Source organism: Buceros rhinoceros, unplaced genomic scaffold (assembly GCF_000710305.1).
Source record: "Buceros rhinoceros silvestris isolate BGI_N320 unplaced genomic scaffold, ASM71030v1 scaffold10690, whole genome shotgun sequence".
In the NCBI taxonomy this organism is placed as follows: domain Eukaryota; kingdom Metazoa; phylum Chordata; class Aves; order Bucerotiformes; family Bucerotidae; genus Buceros; species Buceros rhinoceros.
This window is the reverse complement of record NW_010390168.1, coordinates 9260-31591: the sequence shown is the minus strand read 5'-3', so window position 1 is coordinate 31591 and position 22332 is coordinate 9260. Positions and strand designations below refer to the sequence as shown.

General features: G+C 45.3%; 2 protein-coding genes across 2 annotated transcripts in view; one reads left to right on the top strand and one right to left on the bottom strand.

Annotated features, from left to right (window-relative positions):
* Positions 1-325: 325 nt before the first annotated feature.
* LOC104493998 (chromosome unknown open reading frame, human C1orf112) lies at positions 326-15209 on the top strand (the record flags this gene model as incomplete). Its single annotated transcript, XM_010136776.1, has 22 exons — positions 326-430; positions 1025-1165; positions 2136-2298; positions 2662-2746; positions 3330-3468; positions 3938-4018; positions 5225-5289; positions 6058-6206; positions 7127-7235; positions 7726-7912; positions 8860-8942; positions 9287-9338; positions 9659-9748; positions 10422-10607; positions 11292-11414; positions 12323-12418; positions 12846-12959; positions 13387-13491; positions 13721-13754; positions 13866-13918; positions 14651-14764; positions 15024-15209. Coding segments are annotated over 22 exons (2460 nt in total), but the record flags the coding sequence as incomplete, so codon positions are not given.
* A 734-nt stretch (positions 15210-15943) lies between these two features.
* SCYL3 (SCY1-like 3 (S. cerevisiae)) overlaps positions 15944-22332 on the bottom strand; it is a 12628-nt gene continuing 6239 nt past the window's right edge. Inside the window, 6 exon segments of the mRNA XM_010136765.1 lie at positions 15944-16380; positions 17483-18216; positions 18672-18815; positions 20673-20844; positions 21386-21573; positions 22247-22332. The exon segment at positions 22247-22332 is cut by the window's right edge and continues 24 nt beyond it. Of these exon segments, the coding sequence (XP_010135067.1) occupies positions 16318-16380; positions 17483-18216; positions 18672-18815; positions 20673-20844; positions 21386-21573; positions 22247-22332 (1387 nt within the window). The 3' untranslated portion in view covers positions 15944-16317.

Genomic DNA, 22332 nt, shown 5'->3' with positions numbered 1-22332 from the left:
GGTTTTAACCAAGTAAAAAATCGCTGGTAGAACGAGGTACATATTTCAAGTGAATTAGCTGGGAATTTTGGTCTACTAACAGATTTTAGAAAAAGTAACAGCTATTACAGCTTCTGTCTGTAATCTGGGGAAACCATAGGATGGTTTTTGCTTCCTGGTATATCATGCTTTATGATTCGTGTGCTAGAAAGCAGCATTTTCTGCGCTAAGTTATTGGAGTAGCCCGTGACTGCGTGCCAAGGCAGCAAGCAGATACAGAAGGGTGTTACTATTTGCATGTGTATGTTTATAAATAAACTATTTAAGTTTTGTTTTGTTCTGACAGACTCTACAGTTATTTGATAACTTGATGTATGAATTATCCAGTGAGGCCAAAGGATTAACCAGCCAGAATAGAGAGCTGTGCAGTACCGTAAGGAATCTTCTGCAGGCAAGTCCCGTGAAATGAGCTGTCAAGGCAATGTTTACATTATTCTTTGACTTCACCTAAACAATTAGGAGGTGTTGAGAATATTTTTGCCAACCACTAACCAGGTGGTTAAAATGTAATTTGGATTTTAACCAGGTGGCTAAAATCTAATCTGATCTTCCTTTGCAGCTGAAGTTCAGTTAACATTTTATGAATGACTTGATTCTATCTAGCATGTGATGCTAATTGTCATTAAATAATCTCAAATTCTGCTTAAGTTCCTGAAGCAAATGGAGTGTGATTCTCCATATGTAGAGTGCATCTGGCTCTTATTTTTACTTTTCACTTAATTCTGAGTTTTAAAACATTCGTAAATTGAGAACAGTAGTCAAAAGGAGTACAAAACTCTGAGTTAAATGATATGAGAGGTCTGGGATTGCCTGGTATTATTTTACGGAGTTTCTTTCGTCTTTAACAAACTCCTTATTTACGCAACTAGCAGGGAACTTTAAATGCCATAAAAATGGAGGTGCAATTCAGCTAAGAAAAGATGCTTTTGAAATTACCACAGCAGTGAAAAACATTGATTGTTGATCTTTATTTCTTGCTGTAAAGACTGTGGTGCAGCTGTTGGAAACTCTGACGGGTTGCGTACGGTACATCTGCACGCTGCAGGAGTGTGTGCCGCTGGAGAGCATCCGCACCCTCCCATCCTCGGTGCTCTATGTAATAAAGAACAGCTTCACGCACTGCAAGGTGGGTCTGTGCTAGAAGTAGGGAAATTCTCAGGCTGGTTGAAAGTAGGAAACACTCACTTCATAAGAAGACTCTATTTTGAAATAATATTGTCAAATCACTTTTGATTTGACAATGTGGTCGTTAAATAATGTACAGAATGTACGCGGTGCCCAAGCACAAGGATGATTTTCTGACTGTCTGCCTGACGAATCTGGCCTGCTGGCGAGAGGCACAGACTGCGCTACTTCCGTGTTCTGTGTGAATGTGGGTTACGGTTGTGGTTCTGAACGTGGGCTCCCTGTGATACCTGAGCATTTCCCGGAACTGCGGTATTTTCAGAGCTACAAACGGTTACTGAAATATGGGGCCCACCTCACTCCTGTGCAAGTTCCAGAGTGGGTTGAAAGTTGAGATGAAGGTCTGTGTGCTGGGTATGATGAGTGACATATGTCGGTTTCAGGTCTGGACTTTCCATGCAGCAGTAGTTCCCTCTGGAGCAGTGAAAAGAAAACCTTGTTGTAAGGACACTACAGCTTTTGGTTGGCTTTCATTTTCACTTTGCAGTTTGTCTTTCTTCTGGGAAGATCTACATCACTTTTCCATATCAGGACTTGTGCTCAGGGGCATTTATCTGGCAGTTCTAATTTGGCAGCATTGGGATGGTGCTTCCTCTGTGGCTAACGTTTTGTTCAGAGATGTGATCTGAGGTTCACGCTAAACCAAAGCCCACTAAACTCAGCAGAGCCCAGCAGATGTCATTAGGTGTTGGTGAGGCTGCGGGTGAACAGCAGTTTGTATTTTGCAAACATGGGGTGGTAGCAGAAGCCGCAGCTCTGGCTGCGTGTGGAGTTGAAGGAGGTACATCTATGCCTTGTTCTTTTTTGCATGACAAAGCTCTCAGTATTCTCATTGAAATATTCACATTGAAAAACCAGTCTGTGATTCCTGAACTTTGTTTTTTAAACCTCTTCTTCCCTGTTTCCTATAGGACAGTGAATCAGTGTACTGTGGGCATCTGCACTTGATTTCTGACCTCCTCCAAGCTATGTTCAAGGAAACTTACGCTCTTCAGAAGCAGCTTATGGAACTACTTGATGTGATTTCTATGGGCTCTACTTCAGCTGAAGATAACATCACGGATATGGCGTCAGGTATATGTGGATCTAATGCTTTTTTAGTCTTGCTCAGTCTTACTTATCTGTAGAGACTATTGTCTGAATTTTTAAACAGGGTCCTGAGCACGCTAAGCTCCTGCAGTCCTGACCAGCCTTTCTAGAAGCAGCATTTTGCAGCTTGAAATACTTCCATTTTTCTCCTGAAACTTTCTCTGTGGGATGGGGTGTGTTGTGTAGGGTTGTGGGGAAGGGGCAGCGCTGAGCCATTTTCCTGATGTGGTGGCAGTGCAACGCTACTCTCTGGTGCGTGTGTTGGCTGCTGTTTTCCTAGGAGGAGCGTGGCTGTGAGCTCGTGGATCTGATGGAACTCCATTGCCACTGTTACTGTCTCCTCTGTAGTAATCCACACGGTGCTGGAGATATGCTCCGTCATTTCCAATATGGACCACGCTCTTCATGCCAACACATGGAAGTTCATCATCAAGTATGTCATCAAACTCTTTGGATGTTGTTGTGAGATAAACAGACTGGAATTTTAAATAACCTCTGTTTCAATAGCTTGTGTTCAGAATTTCAAATCAAACTGAAAGGAGGGAATTCAGTTAGCTGAGAGAATTCAGTTAGCTATTTAGTGAGTGAGTTTAGAAATTCAGTTCAGACATGTAGCTAGTAAGCAGTATCAGCACTGTCAGTGAAGGCAGTTAGGAACAGTGCGTGAAAAGTAGTAAAGCGTGACTTTGTATTACAATGAGAAGAACATTTGAAACACTCTTGTGGAAATAAATTATCTCAAGAGGCCTGACCTGCAGTTTTGTAGATGTTTTTGGCTTGAGTTGTGCTGTCCTGAGCTTCCATCCTGCCTCTCCTCTGTGTTTCAGCCATGGCTCTGAAGAGGGTCCTTCTCTCTAAACTTCTGGTTTCAGTGTACACGGACGTTGCACCACTTAGTGCTGTACAAAAGCCTAAATAGAAGAATTAGTTACTTGGATTTGTGCTCACTGCACGATCTGATTGCGTAATTCTGATCATTAAATATAACTCACTGATAATTAATTCCTACCTTTCAGGCAAAGCCTGAAGCATCATTCCCTGCTGCAGCGCCATCTGAAACACAGTGACATCCTCAGTGGTCTCTGCAGGGACACTGTTTTGTCTTTTCACTCCTGTTTGCAACTGGCTGAACAAATGAAGACGTCAGAGGTGCAGGTGAATTAAAACCCTCCCAAAGCTGCTGTTGAACGCGAGGAGGAGGAGAAATTCTTTGTGCCGTGTCACTGCTTGGAGTGGTTGGGTTCCGGTTTATTTCTCCACTTCCCGTGGTAGGCAGAACAGCTTGTTCTTTTGAAGCCATGTGAAAATAAGGCCCATAACTGCTTATATTGGGGGTGTTTTAGTGAGGCGCTGAAAATAGGTTTCCACCATACTCTATGGGAATTTTTTTATTTGCTAAACTGACAGTATCCCAGGGTGGATCAAAAGATAACGTTTCAATTCTGAGTATGGCTATAAAAACGTTGAGGCATACTGAATATTTCTTGAGGTTTTCTGCCCCCTAGCTGCAGAGTCTGTAGAGAATCAAGTCCAAAATAGGTTTTGAACGCTGTTTGCAGTTGGACTTCCCTTTTTGTTGCATTGCTCTGTGTATGAAGTTTTAGAACTGTTTCTCTTTGGACAGGAGGGCACTGACCTCAGGCTGTTCCAGAAGACAGTCAAGCTGTGCAGGTTCTTTGCTAATTCCCTTGTACACTATACCAAGGTAGGTTTTAATACTTGCCTTCTGTGTTAGTATTATATTTAAGCCTCCGGTCTGCAAATGGAATAGTTTTATACTTAAGATTTATGAGTATACCATATGGGTGCTATAATTAATAGCCCTGCAGAACCTGCCTGTATTCTCTCCGCTCTCAAGCCTCAGCAGAATTACTGCTGCGATTTAACAGAGAACCAAGAGTAATACGCTGTCACTGCGGAGTTGGTAGGAGGTGTCCTGCCTTTACAGGCAGCCTTGAGTCAGCGCAGTAGTAGCTTTATCTGGAAGAAATAAGCAGATGAAACCTGTCACCAAGAGCTGTTGCTCATTCCAACAGCTGAAGATGACGTGGTGTTCATAGGAAGAAATGCCCACGTACTCTTTGGCACTGACACTAACTCCCAGCTCGCTCTCAAGCCTCAGCAGAATTACTGCTGCGATTTAACAGAGAACCAAGAGTAATACGCTGTCACTGCGGAGTTGGTAGGAGGTGTCCTGCCTTTACAGGCAGCCTTGAGTCAGCGCAGTAGTAGCTTTATCTGGAAGAAATAAGCAGATGAAACCTGTCACCAAGAGCTGTTGCTCATTCCAACAGCTGAAGATGACGTGGTGTTCATAGGAAGAAATGCCCACGTACTCTTTGGCACTGACACTAACTCCCAGCTCTTGCCCTGGCCCTTACATTTTGTTGGTGTGTTTTATTGTTCTCTGAAGTCATGCTGTAAATCTGTTTTAAGAATGTATGTGAAAAAATTTTGCTCTCTAGGGACAGCAGTAGTGGTGCCTTCTGCATCTGTTCTGTCCCATGGGGCAAAAGCGGGAGGCAATTTTTATGTCATTGGTTTTTTTGTTTTGTTTTTTCTTTTGGCACAGAACAAATAGCATCGGGACAGGATAAAAGAGCCTTACGCTTGTAGGAGAGCACTTCAGATTACTGCAACTCCCTGGCTATTAGAACTGTATTTATAAACTTTTTAAAATAAGCCTATCAGTTGTAACTGTTTCTCCTACAGTATATATCCATGTAGTGTAATTCATCTTAGGAATGCTTTGTTTGTTTGCTTTGTGCTCGCTTTGTGCCGTGGATTGTGTAGAACTTAGGCAATTTTTGCAGTGTAGTGCTTCACGCACTAATACACAGGGCAGAACAAAGTGCATTTCATCATGTATTTTATATTAAAAGTTACCTCTCAAAATTAATGCCGTTTGCAGGAATTTCTCTCTTTCTTCTCTGATTCGTGTTCTCAGTTACATCAGCTCTTTCTTCAGATATACAGGTACGTGAAGTACAAATAAGTGATTATTGGTAGTGTCTTAATGTCTCCATGTTGCGTTGTTAGTTACAAGTATGTTGAGATGTAAAAACAAAGCTCTTGTTCCAGAGCTGCCGCTTTCTTTTTTTCATGTATAGAAATCTAAAATACTTATTAAATTGGGTATTTTTGTGTGGTACTAGTCACCTTAACCCCATTCTTGATCTGAGCACAGGGGAGAGTGGACCTTTAACAGAGGGCTGACTTGAGTTGTTCTCCGGAATTGAAACCAGGTTCTGCAGGGAACTCACCGCAGCTTTATTCTTGTATCACTTCCTTTTTGTCTTTTATTGCCCAGGTTTTTTTTTCTCTTCAAAGGAATTGTGGAACCCTTTTATTAGCGTCTCGTGTTTAAATTAGTGCTGTCACATTTATGACTGTCAGATTGTGTGTACAGTGAAGCACTTGGCTTTTCATTGCTTGACTTTTTGTGTGATTCAGTGTATTTCTTCTTATACATGTCATGTATTTTACATGCAGTTTCTGTGAACTTGTAAGGTTTTCTTTCAGTGTTCAGTAAAATACTGGATTGTGATGCTCCAAGGCTGAATGCAGCGTTGTAACTCTCAGGCTATAATAGATGTTCTAAACCAGGGAGCCTTTCCTGCCTTCTATTTCACAGTAATAAGGAAATAATCAATTTGCCTTTTTGTAGTTCTTTTGAAAAGTAATGTCACTGAAAATGCTGCTAACGATATTTAATTACCTTTTTTTTTCTTATTCTCCCCTCAGCAAATTTCCTCCCAGTCTTTATGCTCCAGAGATCTCAGAAGTTCATCGAGATGAAATATCCCGGGTTTTTCTTGTGGCTCTGGACCCTCTCATCAACCAGCTTCTTCCCTTTAGCCCTTTTATGGAGCAAGTGTTAAGCGAACAGTTTGGTGGGTTTAAAATACAGCTGCCACTGCTGTGCTCTGTCAACATCTCTGGGGGATCAGGACTGATATTTGGACTTTCTGGACCAGAAGTAATATTCTCTAAGGGTTTGCTTGTCTCCAGTTCTTCCATTAAGTGCTACGATACAGCCAGTTGCACGCTAACTCAGGTGAATTTTACGCCAGAGAGTTCGTGTTGCTGTTGAATGCATCTTTTCCAGAGTACTCCCAACAGCTTCAAAATTAATCTGGTTAACAGAAATCCCATCAATTCTGCTGTTTTGCATCATTTCAGTCCACATTTGTCACTACCTTTCAAATTAGGCTGAAATGTTTCTGCTGTTTTGTTGGTGGGGAAAGACAGCTGTTTTTCCCTAAATTGAGTATTTTCTGTGAACAGTAGGCTGCCTTCAAACTGGAAAATGATTAGCTTTTTGTTATAACATGCCCCCTCCTGGATTTCGGGCCCGACCATGTTGTAATTCGAAGGTACCTGGGTGACTTCTCTCCAACATGTGCACTCTGGCCTTGTGATCATCCTGACATACTTAGAAGAAAACTTTGTGCTTTAGGGTTTGAGGTCCCCAGTGCTTTCAAGGCGACTGGAAGCTTGAGGCATCCAGACTGTAAGGCCTTTGCAGCATCTTGCAGTGATTGGTCAGAACTGGAATAATTTAGATTTACTTGATACAGTATCTTGCATTTATTTTTCACTTCAGACACAGTGTTCGTGATTTTTTTTTTTTATATAGACCTGTTTTCCCAGCTGGTCTATAAGTGATTTTAGATTGCTTTGTGGGGAGCTTCTTATGTCTCACCAGTTGTTCATCGTTTTGTTACTTGCTTAAAAGCCAGTTTACAGACACTATGTATTTACCAGGGCAACTAACATCACATTTAAAAAAACCAAAACAACCCTTCTGCAGGTCTCCCTCCTGAGCAGCAGCTGCCCCAGTGCCTAATCCTGATCACCATAATGGACAAGCTGTCCTCGCAGCCTGAAGACGTGCAAACTCTCTGGATCACAGGAAAAAGGTACTGACAAGGTTTTCACCACAGCTGTCAGCTTGTACAGAGGGGCTCAGCTCCTGGGGTTTCCCCTGCAAACGAATAGTAAAATTTGTCAGACTGTGTGGTTTTATGTCCTTATGTTGAGAAACAGGATTGGATGATCAGTGCTTCAGGAGTGGAGGATACAGAGCCAGAGATGTCTTTTGTTCCTTTGGGAAAGGGGAAGGTATTTAGTGTGCTTCCGGGATAAGAGAAGAGAGATGTGTGTGATGCTTCACTAAGTTAAAATCTTGCATTTTTATGCCAAACCCTCTAATAATCACCTGATTTTGTAAAAGAAGTTAGCCAGAAAGGTAAATCTAGCGTAAAAGCACTGAAGTTCTTGCCATTGTTTCCGGTCAGACAAAGATTCTGTAGTTCTGTTGCTTGCAGGATTTGGTATTTGTGTATCTGTAACCCAACTGTTTTTCTTTCTTTCTTTCTTTTTTCCCCTCCCTCTCTTTTACCCTTGCAGCCTGTCTTTGTTTTCAGCTCTCTTCTTCAGTTTCCAGCAATGTTCTGGCGAGCTTTCTCTCCCTGTTTGTTTGCCAGAGGTGATCAGTACGGGACAGGCAGCAGTTCCCATCACCCTCTATCACTATGTCTGTGTCCACCTGTGCTCCTTCATTGCTTCCACACCCCCATCACACTTTCCTCAGCTGGTAAGATTGGGTTTTGCTTATCGTCTCTTGAGCTGTTGTGTAGGTACTAGAATTGGTTCTTTCTAATGGTCCAGCTCTATCTAAGGAGATGCTTAGGAATGAAGGGGTTTGGTAGAGAACAGCCGTGGTACGTTGACGTGGCTGGAGTTCAGTTACATAGCAAGTGTCACCTGTGGGAAAGGGGACAAAAAAGCTGCATGTGACCTCAGTGGTGCTGGAAATTTTTGCTCCCTTTGGGAGGGAGGGAGGTCAAGCTGTTACAGCGCCTTCTTTCATGCAGTATTTGGTTTGGACTAAATTTACCTGGTTTTGCTAGTCTGTACTGTGAAGTAACAAAATGGCCTTTAGTCTTTACAGTAGATTATATTGGTGTGATTCATACCAAAAAATGGCAGTAAGCAATTTTCCTACTTCAGAGAAGTATTCTGGGCATTGAATAACACTATACATTGTTTTAAAAGTTTCTCACTTTTTACTGCACACAGACAGAAGAACCCCTAGATAAATATAAACCTTTATAAAGAGCTGTCACAAAAATTATAGCCTGAATTTTTTTTTTCCTGAATGCTGCATTCCCCTTTCAGAGAAAATTTGTCTTCCTAAAAGAGGAAGAGGTTTTATTTGGTTTTCAATAAGCTGCCAAGGAACTTGCAAAGTAAATTGACAATACAGTGGTTTAAAAAAAAAAAAAAGTTTTTCATAAAAGTTGCCTTGTAAAGAAGGGATGCACGTGATGAGATGTTTTGGGAAGTGAAGGATCCTCAGGCTATTGTAGATGGAAATTCAAAGTATGCAAAACTAAAGCTGTAGCTGAATAGAGTATGAAAATGAGTTCTGAAAATGTTTTATATTGGATAAGCTGAAAATCTTATTGGGGTTTATGTTAATTAGTGGAGTAAAAGCAATACTAGGCCTGCAGTCCGTTTCTGCATGAATTTCCTCCTCAGGAGTACGCTCTGCTGGGTGCTGTGCTGGGTTCTAGTATGATCACGTCTCTGCTAGCAATGGACTCGTGGTGCTTCCTTGCCCGGTAAGATGCTTTTATTTCCACAGATCAAGTTACTTGTGCTGTTGTACAGAATTCACCGAGAGAGGGTTTTTGTCCCAGGATTGGATTCTTTTCAGATATAGAGAATATTTTGGAAATTAGGAGCAGAAATGGCTTATTGATTTTTACATTCATGGAAGGGGAATGTTCCTCTTCTATTATTTAATAATTGCTTGTGGAATGGGTTTCTGAAGTAAATTGTGTCTGTACCTATCAAGTTTAACTATGTTCGAGGAAACGGCTGTTTCTCAGACAAGGTTTATAATGTTTAGTCAGTAAAAGAGTAGGAAATACAGACTCACAGGCTTCTGTTTCTGACGTTCCAGGTATGGAACAGCTGAACTGTGCGCTCACCATGTTGTTGTGATCGCCCACTTGGTAAGAACCACAGAGACGTCAGCAAGTCGGCACCAGTTTTAATCCTTTTTACCAGCAAACTTTCTAAATGCCTGAAGACAGAAATTTCATTTTTCCAAATCCATACGGAGATGGGTTTGATTTTTCAAATTAGGTTAATAATCATTAGTACTGTAAACCTGTAAAACTATATGCCTAGTGTTTCCAGCGGGTCTTATTTAGAGCGTTACTGCTGTGATCCCACACTGCAACTCCCAGAATGTTCTGTATAGAATTCATTTGCTGAGTGGTGATTTTTTCCTTCACTTAATTGGATGTGTTACCCTTTTATCCTAACTCAGATAAAGTCTTGGCCCAGTGACTGTTTCCAGGTCTCTGCCTTGGGGGTTCTGCTGAGGCGTATGCTGTTCTTGATGGCTCCAGATCATCAGGCAAGTAGAGCACCGGTATCTTCTGTCTTGAACAGAAGAGCTGTGGATCAGCAGCCTGTGTTAAAACACCCTCTCTCAGTTCTTCAGAAATGACACAATGTTGAGTGCTCGCCTGCTGTACTTGCCACGGTACTTGTTACTGTGTCGCAGTGGATCCTAATTTGAGCAGATGTGTTCTTTGAAACAAGAAAGGCACCTGCACCTTTCAAAGAGCCTTTTAAGGCCTTACTGGGCAGCAGTGAAGTTCATTTTTTAACTCAGTATGAAAATGACCCATCTCCCAGAACTGCTGAATCTGCCCTGTCTGCATCTGCAGCCGGTGTTCTTGCATGTTCAGATGTCATCACGTGTAAAGAGAAGCAGCCTTTCCTGTCAGCGCTTCTCTGTACACCTCGGGGAGGCTAATGCTCTTCCGCTCGCTAGGGCCATTGCTTCAAGCACTGGAAGAATAAGTCGCTTAATCATTCTGATGTCCTACACGTGACAAGAGAGGTGGCAGTTCTAGAAGGTTTTAATATAAAAAGTTGGATTTATTTAAACAAAAGGGTTTGCACAAGTGTTTTGGTGTAGTATTTCTAAAGCAAACTAGTAGTACACTTTGGTCTCTCGGCTTTCTGGCAGATTTTCAAGTTGTCTTCTGGTCTGTTTAGTTCCTGCTGACTTCTGTTTGCAGGTAGAATTTGCTCATAAGTTTCATCCGGAAGAGGAGGAGAACTTGGCTGTGTGGCAGCACGTATCCCTCAAGGCCCTGAATCCCGATCTTAGGAAGCGAGTGGCCTGTCAGCTTGCTGTGGCAGGGCTGGCTCAGTGCAGGCGATGGCTGAACAGCAGGCGTGCGCTGGGAGAGCTCCCACCCGTGGTAAAGGAGATTTCGTTCTTTTTGTAAAAAAAAGTGTGTGAACCCTGGATTTCCAAACGACAAGGATTCTGTTGCTGACACCTCAGTTCTCTTTTTCTGTGTGTTGCACAGCTTTTTTTCCATTCCTGAGTGGCATGTACATGAGCAAGAACTCTCATTTTAATGTTTTCTTCTAGTACACAGCACCTTGGGAGCCTCTGCTCCGAGGGTGACAGTGGAAGTCTTATGGTTTGCGAGTTAGTCTAGTTGTGGTTTGCTCTCTGCGGGAGCAGATGTATTTTTCTTCAGAATTTCTGATTTATACTATGTCATACAATTACTCTTAAAGTCCTTAAAGCTGATTTTATGCAGCATCAAATCTGGAAGATGCGCACTGGTCTCCTTGGCAGAGGAGTGTGGGAAATCAGAGATTTGCACATGAAGTATCTGCTGCCAGGTTCTGCCTGCCAGTGCAGAGAACGACGGCAGCGCTGTGCGAAACTCGCAGAGCTAACGGATGGTTTCCTCGCTTTGGAAGCTGTACTGGCCAGTGGCCTGGTGGATTAGCTGTACTGTACAGCTGATGCAGCACATTGGGCTTCTGGCCATCTTGTATCATTTTAGATGTTTAGTATGAGCCTGGGGTTTTGGTTTGTTTTAAGTGTAGGGGTTTTTTGGTCTGTCTTACACATTTTTTCCTCCTAGAATACTGCCCTTTCTGTCCTGCTGGCAGCCTGCAATTTTGCTGGTGACACTCTGGAGGCAGAACTTCAGACATCTGTCTTGGGAGTGCTTGGTCAGTTCTGGACTTTTCTCCAGGCTAAGCAGGTAAGAGAATTTGCTTCTCCGAAGGTGAAAGCACAGTGTCTTGGTGGTGTTCTGCTGTGTGTTTGTTGGGAAGTTTGTTGTATTTGGATTAGGGTGTTTCTGTAAGGCATGGTGTCACTGTGCTGCCTGCCTGCTGCCAGCTGGTTGAGGGATTAGGCAGGCACATGCTCTGAAAAGCAGAGTTTGAATTTTCCCGAATGTTATTTGTATGGCTCATTGCTACGTCATCTGTTACTCTGTGTCAGACTCAGTTTATTAACCACAAGTCTGAAATACCTCGTTCTCGTTCAGACCAGTTACAGATTTGGCCTGTTTTAAATCTTTGTTAGAACCTGAAGAACAAAACTCATGGTGATTTAATTACTACGTAGCTTAGCACGTGAAAGCCCCCAGAGCAAGTAATCTTCCTCCATACTGGAGAACAAAGGGCAAGGCCGTTGCCCTGCGACTGTGTGCCTGTGCGTGTCTGCAGCTGCGGTCAAGGAAGAAGGGTTGTCATGGTTCATACTCTGGATAAAAAAGAAAGTTTGAGAGTGGGGGTGAAGAACGGCCAACAGTGTGTCCCTTCAGAGACCTCTTCCAACTCAGCCGTGCTGTTAGAGACATTTGGCAGCCGGTGAGTGAAAAGAAAGATAACCTTTAGCTGCTGATATTAGTGAGTAGAGGAATGAGGTGAGGGTTAAGAAATATTCTTAGTAAAAAATCAAAAAAAGGGTCTTGTAAAATATGGCTACCTAGAAATATTGGTATGACTCTTGTAATATTTTCTTCTGCTGCTTCCGGAGTGGTGTGTTATGGATGGGAGGTTAGGCTAAGGGTTTTGGAACTCTGCTGTAACTCTGAGTCCTTTAAGTCGTTATTTCCTAAGCTGAAATGCAGTGTCACTAATATCTTGTGATGTGTTGAAGGTCTCAGATGAGCCGTGTCTCCAGCAGATGCTGTGTTTATTACTTCACCTTTTGGAATTTTTCATCCAAGCGTTAGACACTCAACTGATGACTCAGGTAAAAACCAAACCAAAACCTTCTTACGAATAATTTGCTTCATGAAAACCAAGTTCTTTGTGATTTACTGAAATCTCAAAGGAGTTCTTTCGTGGCCTGGCCTTTTCTTCACACATGGAGGTTCCTAATTTTATTTCTTCCTTGATTATTTTCCTGGTCTTTAAACCAAGTCGGTTAATGCTGCTTTGGAGAATCCCATTGCTCTGTGAGGTAACTGAGATACATGGATATGCTATAGAGCACCATCGATGCTTTCTAAAACCATGCTTCAGCTTTACCCTAGCCACTTTTATTCAAGGTGAAGCAAAACTCCTTTTGTTTTCAGTCCAGCTGTCTAAAATCAGTGTCCTTAGATGTAAGGATGAGACAGAGCAGTTTTCACCCACACTCGGTCTGATGGAGCTTCACTGGGGCTTGTTTTCTGCAGGTATTTGCACTGCAGTCTTCCCTTTTCCGGCTGGGTCCCCCAGACCACGTTCGTCTAGCCATGGTGGATTTCCTCTCTGCTATGGGAAAGGTGTTCATACCGCAGGAAGCACAGGTAACTGTGGCCTTAGTGGAGTAATCTCCAGTCCTTTGATGAAAAGATGTGCTATTTATTTAAATATAAAGGACCAAGTTCATTAAATACATACAGGACATAGTCACCTTGGAGGCCTCTTAATGGTCTGTGGCAGTTTTATTTCAATCAGGATGTGCCAAGCGCATGTAAGATGCTGGGTGTATTCATTGGCTTGTTGCTTCTCGCCAGTTAGACAGGACCGACATTTGAACCTCCTCAGAGAAAACAGAATGTGTCACTTCCCTTACAGTGGTGGGTTTTGTTTTGGGTTTTTTTTTGCTGGACAGGGCAGTAGTGCTCTTGCATTTCACAAACCTGTCCCTCGGCCTTAAAGCGATTCCTTAAATAAATGGTGATGGTAAGATATCCACTCTTTGGAACTGACTGGTGTTTGTTCCTCTTTCAGAGACAAGTTGTACCCCAGCTGTCGTGCTTGTTCTCTTCTCTGCTGGCTGACCAGAGCTGGCTGGTCCATCAGCATGCCTTGGAGGCATTCACACACTTCGCAGAGGTAAGTACCGCAGAACGGCCGAGGCAGGTGTTTGGCCCTGGTAACTTTTATTGTACAGAAACTCTTCTGTCCTAAGTGATGTCAGGAGCTGGAAATGCCAGAAGATTAGGTGTTAGTGGCTTAGATTGATCTCAAGAGGAAAGGGACTGTATAGAAACATTTTTTTACTTTGTCTGTTGCTTTGCTAATAAGAATGTACTAAACAACTATTACTCAACACTTCTGACAGGAAACAAGCCATGAAGATATTGTTCCTCATTGCCGCTTAGATTGATCTCAAGAGGAAAGGGACTGTATAGAAACATTTTTTTACTTTGTCTGTTGCTTTGCTAATAAGAATGTACTAAACAACTATTACTCAACACTTTTGACAGGAAACATTAATTCTGAAGAAACTAAGAACAAAGTTGTTCGTTTTCTGGCTAAGGTATGTGTATGTTGAACCATTTTCCTGCTGGATGTTGTAGATGTAAACACAGGCTGTGTATATCTGCATGGTAATTAAACAAGTTCAAAATAAATTGTTCTAACTGGGATCAGGTTGAACTTTTCTGCTTGCTTTATAATCAGCAGAATTAGCTGCTGTCATTCCTGTGCGTGCTGCTCTTCCAGTACTTCTCAATTTCGGTTTAAATCTTTGTTTCTCCCTCCTTGAACAACAACAAAAAATCATTACATTGCACAGTTATCATTGTACCTATTCAAAAGACAGGGATTTCATAATTCAGTTTGTGCCATTTCCTTCCCCATTTCTCTAGGATCAGTTTCTGAAAGCTAAAGGCATGTGTATGAAACATCTTAGTCCGTTTTGCATGTTAGAAAAAATCCTCTTGAGAGCAGATGGCTGTGCCTGCCGAACACAGACAGTGGGAAGGAGGGGTGGTTGTTGTGCTGTAACGGAAGGCAGGGCTGTCTGGACGAGCAGTTTTTGACAGGCAGATAATTGGCAAAAGAACTGATGGCTGCCAGTGATGCTACACCAGAGCCGTAGGTAACTTCAACCTCCTGCTCAGAAGAGTGGGAAATTAGATTCCCTTTGAACCACACATTAAGATCTCTTCTCTCCCTCCACCCCCTTTGTCCTGGCGTATAAGTTGAGCCTATGAAGGCTGGTAATGCAGCCTTGGTTTAGTTACCTCTCCTGGGGCTTTCTCCCTAGACAAGGCAAGTAGAAGAGACACCAGAAGCACGAACAGAACGCATAAAACAAGAAAGGATTATCTGCAGTGCACGGTTTATGCAAAAGGAGGGACAGCTGGAGTCAACAGGAGAGGTATGTGCACTTCTTTAAACTGTGTGGGCTCTATTGGGTTTTGTCAGTTCTGGGAAGTATCTCAAGAGGTTCAAGATGGTCCTGTTGCACTCTGTGTTCTAAGAAAAAAGGCTTCGTGCACTCCTGGCCCTTTATATTCTCCCTGAGTGCTCTGTACTGCCTGCCAGTACAAGGTGAGGGAGTCCCTTGCATTTGGGTGAGGACTGATCGCTTGCGTAGAGCATTACCAATGATGTCTCATGTCTACTTAAATCTGCAGCCTCTGGCAAAGAGAGCATGTCACCCCCCCTCTGAGGAGCAGTATAAGTCAGCAGTAGGCACGATGGAGGGGGCAGTGGAGGCTGTGAAGCTGCTGCTCCGCAAGGGGTCTCCCCCTGCTTGGCTTGCAGAGAAACTGGAGGCTCTGCACACAGCGATAGCTGTCCTCAGAGACAGCGTACGGTAAGGTGCTCAACAGGCTGAGACGGTGAAACAGCTCAGCTGCCTCTTCTGAGAGAAGAGAGACCTCTGACTGCTGGAGGAGAAAACACTGTGACGCAGGGCGCTGCTCTGCTGGGTCCTGGTTAATGTGCCAAAATGAACTGAGGAGTGAGACGGTGGCCCGGCTGGAAGGACTGAGACACTTTCACGGACAGGGTTGTGCATCGAAGCTGTTCTGTGTGTTGCTGATGTAGGGCGTGTTCTTCCAAGCTGCTGTATGGTTTAACATTTCGTAAGACTGTATTTTGAGTACTAAAATGTTTGGATCTGTTGTAAGAGTAACAGTTACCTTCATTCCTGTCACGTACAGCTGACCAGGCAGTAGGTGTTTTTATCTTAATTTTAAAATACACTCATGAATAACAACTTAAGGCTCTATACTGTTCTCTGAATATACCTCTGCTGCTGGTTCCACTCCACGCTAGGGTCAGCTTTGAAAAATAATCTTTATTGGTCACAGTGAAGAGCAGAAAAAAATGCAGTGCTGAAGCAGTTTGTGTTCAGTGGTTCTTCCCTGCAGGGTTCCTAGCGCCTCTTGTACCGTCCACTGACAGAACTATATAAACAGAAATAAATAAGTTGAGTAAACTGTACATTCATCTGAAAATCATCTCTTAGCTAAAAAGTTAAAAGGAGACATTTCTAAGGGCTTTATTTTATGGGAAAAAAAAGAAAAAGGCACATTAACCAAGGAACTCGGTGTGACTTTCATTTATTGTCATCAGTTTTTCAGAGCAGGGATGAGTTCTGGAACAATCGCTTACACCACCCTTGGCCTCCAGGAGCACGTCAGCACCAGCACACGCATCACGCTGTTCTCTTTCCGGTAGTGGTGGCACGCACCACAGCTGGGCATACTGCTTGAGCGCAGGCCTCACCCCTGCACTTTTTGGCACAGACTGGAAAGGAGCATCCATGGCAAGAGATCGGGCCCCACGGGACCTCGTGGCTGCGGCAGCGAGCGCCTGCCTTCTGGCACGAGCAGCACCGAGGTACTTATCCATGGTACTGGGGAAGCAGCGACTTCTCTGAGAGAATCCAACAGACCAGCAATTGCCTTTGTCTCAGTCCTGTTACCAGTTAGTATCATCTTCCCAGTTCAACTCCTCTTCTTCACCCCAGCCTGCAGCTTCAGCCTAGAATCATGTAAAATCACCAGGGTTAAGGTGCGGGTACTGTACTTCAGTATGTGGCACAGCCACAGGAAGCAGGCACCAGCAGCCCGCGCGGCTTTTGAGGGCAGAGCAAGACGTTCATCCAGAATGCCCAAAGCCCCTTCAAAGACCAAAAATGAAGTGCTACTATTTGCAGCTTTCTGTCTTAAAGAACTTTTAACTACAAAAGGAGAAACTTTAAAGACAGGAGCAAACTACAGGCACAGTCTTACATTTTTTTCCTAAAATGAAAGCAAGACCCATGTGTACCAAAACCACCTTCCATGGAGAACAGGATGCTACACACCAGATGATTTCTGTCCTCCCAGGAAACCGCTGTTGCCCTGCTGTACTCAACACCATGAGCTTGATCTCACCCACCCACAGCCCTTCTGCTCCACTGCAGCGAGTGCCTCCCCCCTCCAAACAGGGCTGATAGCACAACAGCAGTGCTTCTGTCACCCCCAGTACGCCATTTCCCAGCGTGGTTCTACATTTACATCCCCGGCTCCTCTCCCTGTGCCGCCTGCCACTGCTGGGGTAGCTCTCTTGAGGCTGAGTTTGCAAAACAACTGGAAATCAACACCTATTCCCTGGTGGAGTTCCGTGTTCAGGTGGCAGTGCTGCCTCCCCTGGGAGGAAACCGAGGGAGGCTGCAGTCTGATGGGGCTACAGGGAGTTACCCAGCTCCTTGAAAAGGCAGTTTCATAACTTCCCTGGTTCTCTGAAAGGGAGAAGTGTCTCAGCTATTCTTTCATGAAAAAAAACCACCCAAAAAGCTTTACTCTCTAATCCAGAGGTTCTGGTTTCCCGGCCCTTCATTTACAGTGCTGCTAGGTTTTGCTAGAGGAGCCGGGAGCAGCACTGAGTCCTGAGCACCCTCTGTGCCTGAAAGCCCCCCTTCTGTTTGTGCGTGGCACCGCGCCCACTCACCGAACAGGGTCCAGCCTTGCTTCACCCCTCCAGCTCTCCCTAGCTTAGTGTAGGGTCCTCGCATCCAGGACACAGCGGCACTAATTAAAAGCTGGAGTTCAAAGTCCTCAGTCAGTGCTGAGGGCAGGGTACAAGTTAAGGCCATTCTTACCTCCACGACATCAGCTGCTGCAAATTTGGATGAAAACAGCACATCCTGTGAGGCACCTTCTCTGCTGGATACTACACAGGAGTGACTGGGATCAACTGCTTCTGGCCTCGCTTCCGGTAAAATCAAGATGGCTGAGGAAGGTTTAATGTCTGGGATCATGTCAGCAAACCAGTCCAGCTCAGGGTCTTGCACAGGTTTCCTCTTCACTTTGATTGTGAATTCTTCTCCTAGGCCAGACTCCAGTGGAGACTTCAGCCTCTCCTGAAAGGTGGTTTTTGGCAGCACAGTTTCTCCCAGTTCTTGGTGGGTCCACTTGTCATTGCTCCAGCTGTTCCCGGGGCAGGATTTTGTGGAGGGACTCAGCCCAAGGCTTTTGAATTCTTTGCTCAGTTGATGGGAACCTGGCAGAGGCCTCAGCGTTTCGACTGTATCAGCTTGTGTCACAGTGAGGCAGTTTCCTGAGGACAGTTCAGGACTAGGGCTGCTGCGTTCAAAGTCATCCCAAGGCTTCTCGTCTACACTGCGTTCAGCAAAATAAGGTCCCACGCTGCCCCGCGGCTCTCGGGGCTGAATTTGAATGTTCACAGTTTTCTCAGTGTCTGTCTCCTCTGGCTCGCTCCAGTCTGGCCACTCCTCTGCTAGTTTCTCGGAGGTAGTCAAAGAGCTCCTGCTGCTCTCTAGTGCATTAATGCTTCCAGGAATCCCGTTCAGGGGGGACCGAGTGCCTTGCTCACCTGTGGAAGAGAAAGCGTTACATACTCATTTCAGGAGAGCAAGTGTAGAGACAAGAGTTGTGCCTAAAACTCCCTGATGACACAGGTAGCACCTAGCACGGAAATAAGCCAGTAACACTTACTGGAAAGACGCTTCAGTGCTCAGCTCCTCTCAGGCAAGAGAGCATGGCCACCTTCCTCCTTGCAAAGGAGTATTCACCTCAAAGCCCTGGGCAATAAAGGCTGGCTGCTGGGTAAGCAGCAGGTGACGGAAAAAAAGGCCACAAAAGCAAACTCGGGTGGCTGTGAGGCCAGAGAAGGACCTGACCTATATAAATAGTGCATCTGCCAAGCTGTGGGAAGGGTGAAAAAGCACAGCTGAGAACTTGCCGTAAGGAAAGGGAAATTCATCTTTTTCCAGCAACATGTCACTTGATTGATTTCTAACAGGGAAGAACTAAAGCTAAAAGTTTTACCTGTCTTTGAAGCCAGTGGATTGTCTTGTCGCACAGAAAGCTTCTTGACAGGTATGTTCCCAGCCGTGGGCAACACGCTGGAATTGTTCCTCAGGAGCCGAGAGGTCTGATTTCTCTGATTGCTTACGACATGACTGGGGGAGTCTGCAGGGATAAAAGAAGAGAAAGGACACCAGGTCCGCAAGGTGTGTTGTCAGTCTTAGTTGAAACTGCCGGCAGCATTGGGATGTTCCTATATAACCCACTGACAGGCAACTCTGAGCGATGCAGCAGCTGCGCCCCCTGAGCTGGAAGTGACACAATGCTCCTCTGTTCCGGCCATCTGCAGCTCTCGCCAGTACAAAGTTTGGGTAGCTGCACGTGGTCAGTCTCTGCTGATATGTTCTTTCAAGAAATACACAATGAACTAACTGATTATGATCAGAACAGCTGTCAAAAAATGCTGTCTGCCACCTGGCTGGATCCGCACCCAGCGCTGGTGCTGCGTGGCCTCACAAATCCCCTGTATCTGCTCTCCCATGAGCACAGCACTGACGGGCACAACTCAAGGCGTACGCAGGCTCGCGTGGCCACACAGACCCTCTCTTATGCCTGGGCGTGAGCAAAGCAGCGTACGAGAACGAGGCTGCAGGACAGCCTCCCTTATAGCACACCCACGGGGGGGGGGCAGACAGTCAAGGCCACGCCGGGAAGCCGTGCAAAGCTTCCCAGGACTGCAGGACAGCCTCCCTTATACCCCCCCCAGGGGGGGGTGGCAGACAGTCAAGGCCACGCCTGGAAGCTGTGCAAGGCTTCCAGGCACCCGGGGCCAGTGATGGTACCGTGACAGTCACCTGGTTCCAGTTCCTTCTGGGGAGACACAGTGATTCACCAGCACTGGCCTTGGCTGCTGCCACCCCCCAGAAGAGCATGGCTTGGGCTGCTGCATGGCTCACCTGTGTCCCAGCCAGCTGTGCCTGCCCTGGCTGGGGTTACCAGCACAGGAAGGACCCACAGAACCCAGCTCCTCCCCCGACTGCCCTCCAGAAAAGGTAACATCCCTCTAGGGGCTTCAAACAGCTGATGAAGTCGCAGGTGCTCAGCCTCTAGTACTGATTTTTGCAAGTCATCACTCACTGTTGAGGACAAAGGTGGGGGTTTTGTTGTTTGTCAGTATTAAATCAGGTCTAATGTTAAATATATTCTGAAAAATAAACCTGGGTTTAGTGTGCAATCTGAAGGGGTTTGTTTACTATAGTCTACTAAAATAATGTAAGGAAAAATAATGCAATGAGCCATCCACAGATTTTAATAAAGGGTGGTCGCTGTCAGTACACACACGGTCAGGAAGAAAACATTTTTACTTGAATTGGTCTCTGCCACGCATTTTGGTGTCTGTATGTCTAAAGAACAAATGCCAACTCTTCCCTCCAGTTACAGGCATCCTTAGTTTCAACATCCAGCACAGCTGTCCCTTAGTACACTGGTTCCAAGTTAACTAGCAGGCGCAGGGACTACTGCCTCCACTTGGATTAGCTGAAAAGCCGCCCGAGAGCTGAGAAAATAGGGAAGTTCGTATTCCTTTTCCAATCTACGGACAGAAATCAGGGGAAGAGGATGAGATTCACTATTGTTAAGAACAGGAAGACAGAGGGAACATTCAACAGCTATCGGGGTAAGCACCGGAGTCCTTCAGAAGGGCAGTAACAGTTTTTCCACCAAAGACAAACACACTCACCGGACAATCTATCTCCTTTACTTACTTAGAGAGTCTTAAATGAAGAAGAGATTGATTTTTTCTGTACATTTACTACATTTAAAATTCTTTTGTGTAACTGTTCTTCCGCTATCAATTCTGTATCAGCAAGCAGCACCTGAGCTAGAACTGAAGTTTAGCTGCAAATCAGCTTTTTTTTCAATTAACCTGTCAACAGCAATAAATTAATCACCCGAGACATTGTGCCTACGTTGCTTGGACAGACGGGGCAAGAAGGCCGAGAGCACTCTGACCGGATCACTTACCTTCTGGGGAGAGATCAGCCGTTTTCATGAAACTTGGTGCAGAGCTTTTGAAGATCTTCGTTCTTTCTCCACCTACAACGACTTCAGGTCCGAGCAGGGAGACGAGAACCGCTAAGCTGTGCAGCGTTATCGCAACGATAGAGTCGCTGGTGTCTCGAAGGCCCAGCAATACCTACACCAAGAACACGGTAACGTTACCAAGAACAGAAAATTCTGCTTTTCCACTTCTTTCCCCTTTAAGTGTTACATTTGCAGCACATCTCCTTTCTACAACCTCCCACAGCTCTCAGTAGATAGTGGCCATTATTCTGTAGTATAAATCAGCCTTACGCTTTTGGTGTCCCAGGCTAAGGAGGTGGCCGATCCTAGCGCCTGGTGAGCACTGGACCCTAGCACCAAGACGCCCTGAGCTTGCAGCCATCCCTCCTCCATTCTGAGCAGCTGTGGTGTGAAACAGCTGCACAGTCTCCTGGTGCGAGGCTGCCAGTCAAGACCAACAGCTATTGGCACAAGTGGTACCTGGGGCAGGGGGCATCAGGTTTAACAAAAGCGGTGCTCTAGACCAGGACGGGGCCTAAGGGTTAGGGCTTGCAGAAGGGAGGCTGCAAACTGTGGCCAGCACGATGAGATCCTGACTTTAAGCTAAGAACCAACCCGGGCAGTGGGAGTCCCACATTCTAGGATATACTGGGTAGTGTTTTGCTGTCCTTGACCTGGGGCAAGATGATGTTTTTCAGCTCCTCCCGAGAGAACAGTTCTGCATAGGCATGGATGTGAGACAGCAGCACCATTCGAACGTGCTCCTCGTGAACCTCGAACAGCTTCAGCAGCACAGGAATGACGTGCATCTGGAACAAGGCTGGTGACAGGAGGCAGCTGGTCTGGCTTTCTCCAGTTTGCTCTAGGGAAGAGGTGAAGATGGGAGAGGCTGCTTCAGCAATGAGAGACAGCTCACCCAAGAGTGAGAAACTCACTGAGAAACCATCACAGTGACCTCCGGCATCACCCCACTGCCAGGTCTGTCAGCTGCCCGCACAGCTTGCCTGGGATGTGAGAGACAGGCGGGAGGAGAGGCAGTGGTGCCAGCGTCCATTGCTTGACGGCAATGGCTCTGAACACGGAAGGTCACACAGTCACAGGTATTGGTTGGCTGAAAAGCCAGCAGTTATTCAGGAAGACCTTCTAAGAGAGAGGAGTGAGCTGCAGGGACAGAGCAAGCTGGGGATCCAGCGAGGCGTGCCGTGCAGGGGAAGGAGCGCAGCGAAGGGCAGGCAGGGCAGGGGAAAGGTGAGAAGAGGGATGTGCTCTGAGGCACTGGGAAAGCCTGGGGTGACGTGTAACTCTGGGAAGGAGCCCAGGCAACTCCCAGTTCTCCTCCCAGCATCGGCAGAGCAGTGGAAAGTGCTGCAGACAGGGACACGCATGTAAGCGTCCTTCCCGGTTCTGTATGTTCCAGTATTTGCTCTGGTTAAACAACCACCAGTGTTCTTTGATCCAGTGGAACGACCGCTCTGAATTCATTCCAAACTCGTCAGTAACAATTGAGAAGAGAGAAAACATTATTTAAAGGTCACCTTTCTTTGGGCCCAGCAGATGAGGAAGAAAACTCTTGACAGCGACCGGTTCTGCAAACACAAGCTGGTTGAGCAGAAGAGGCACC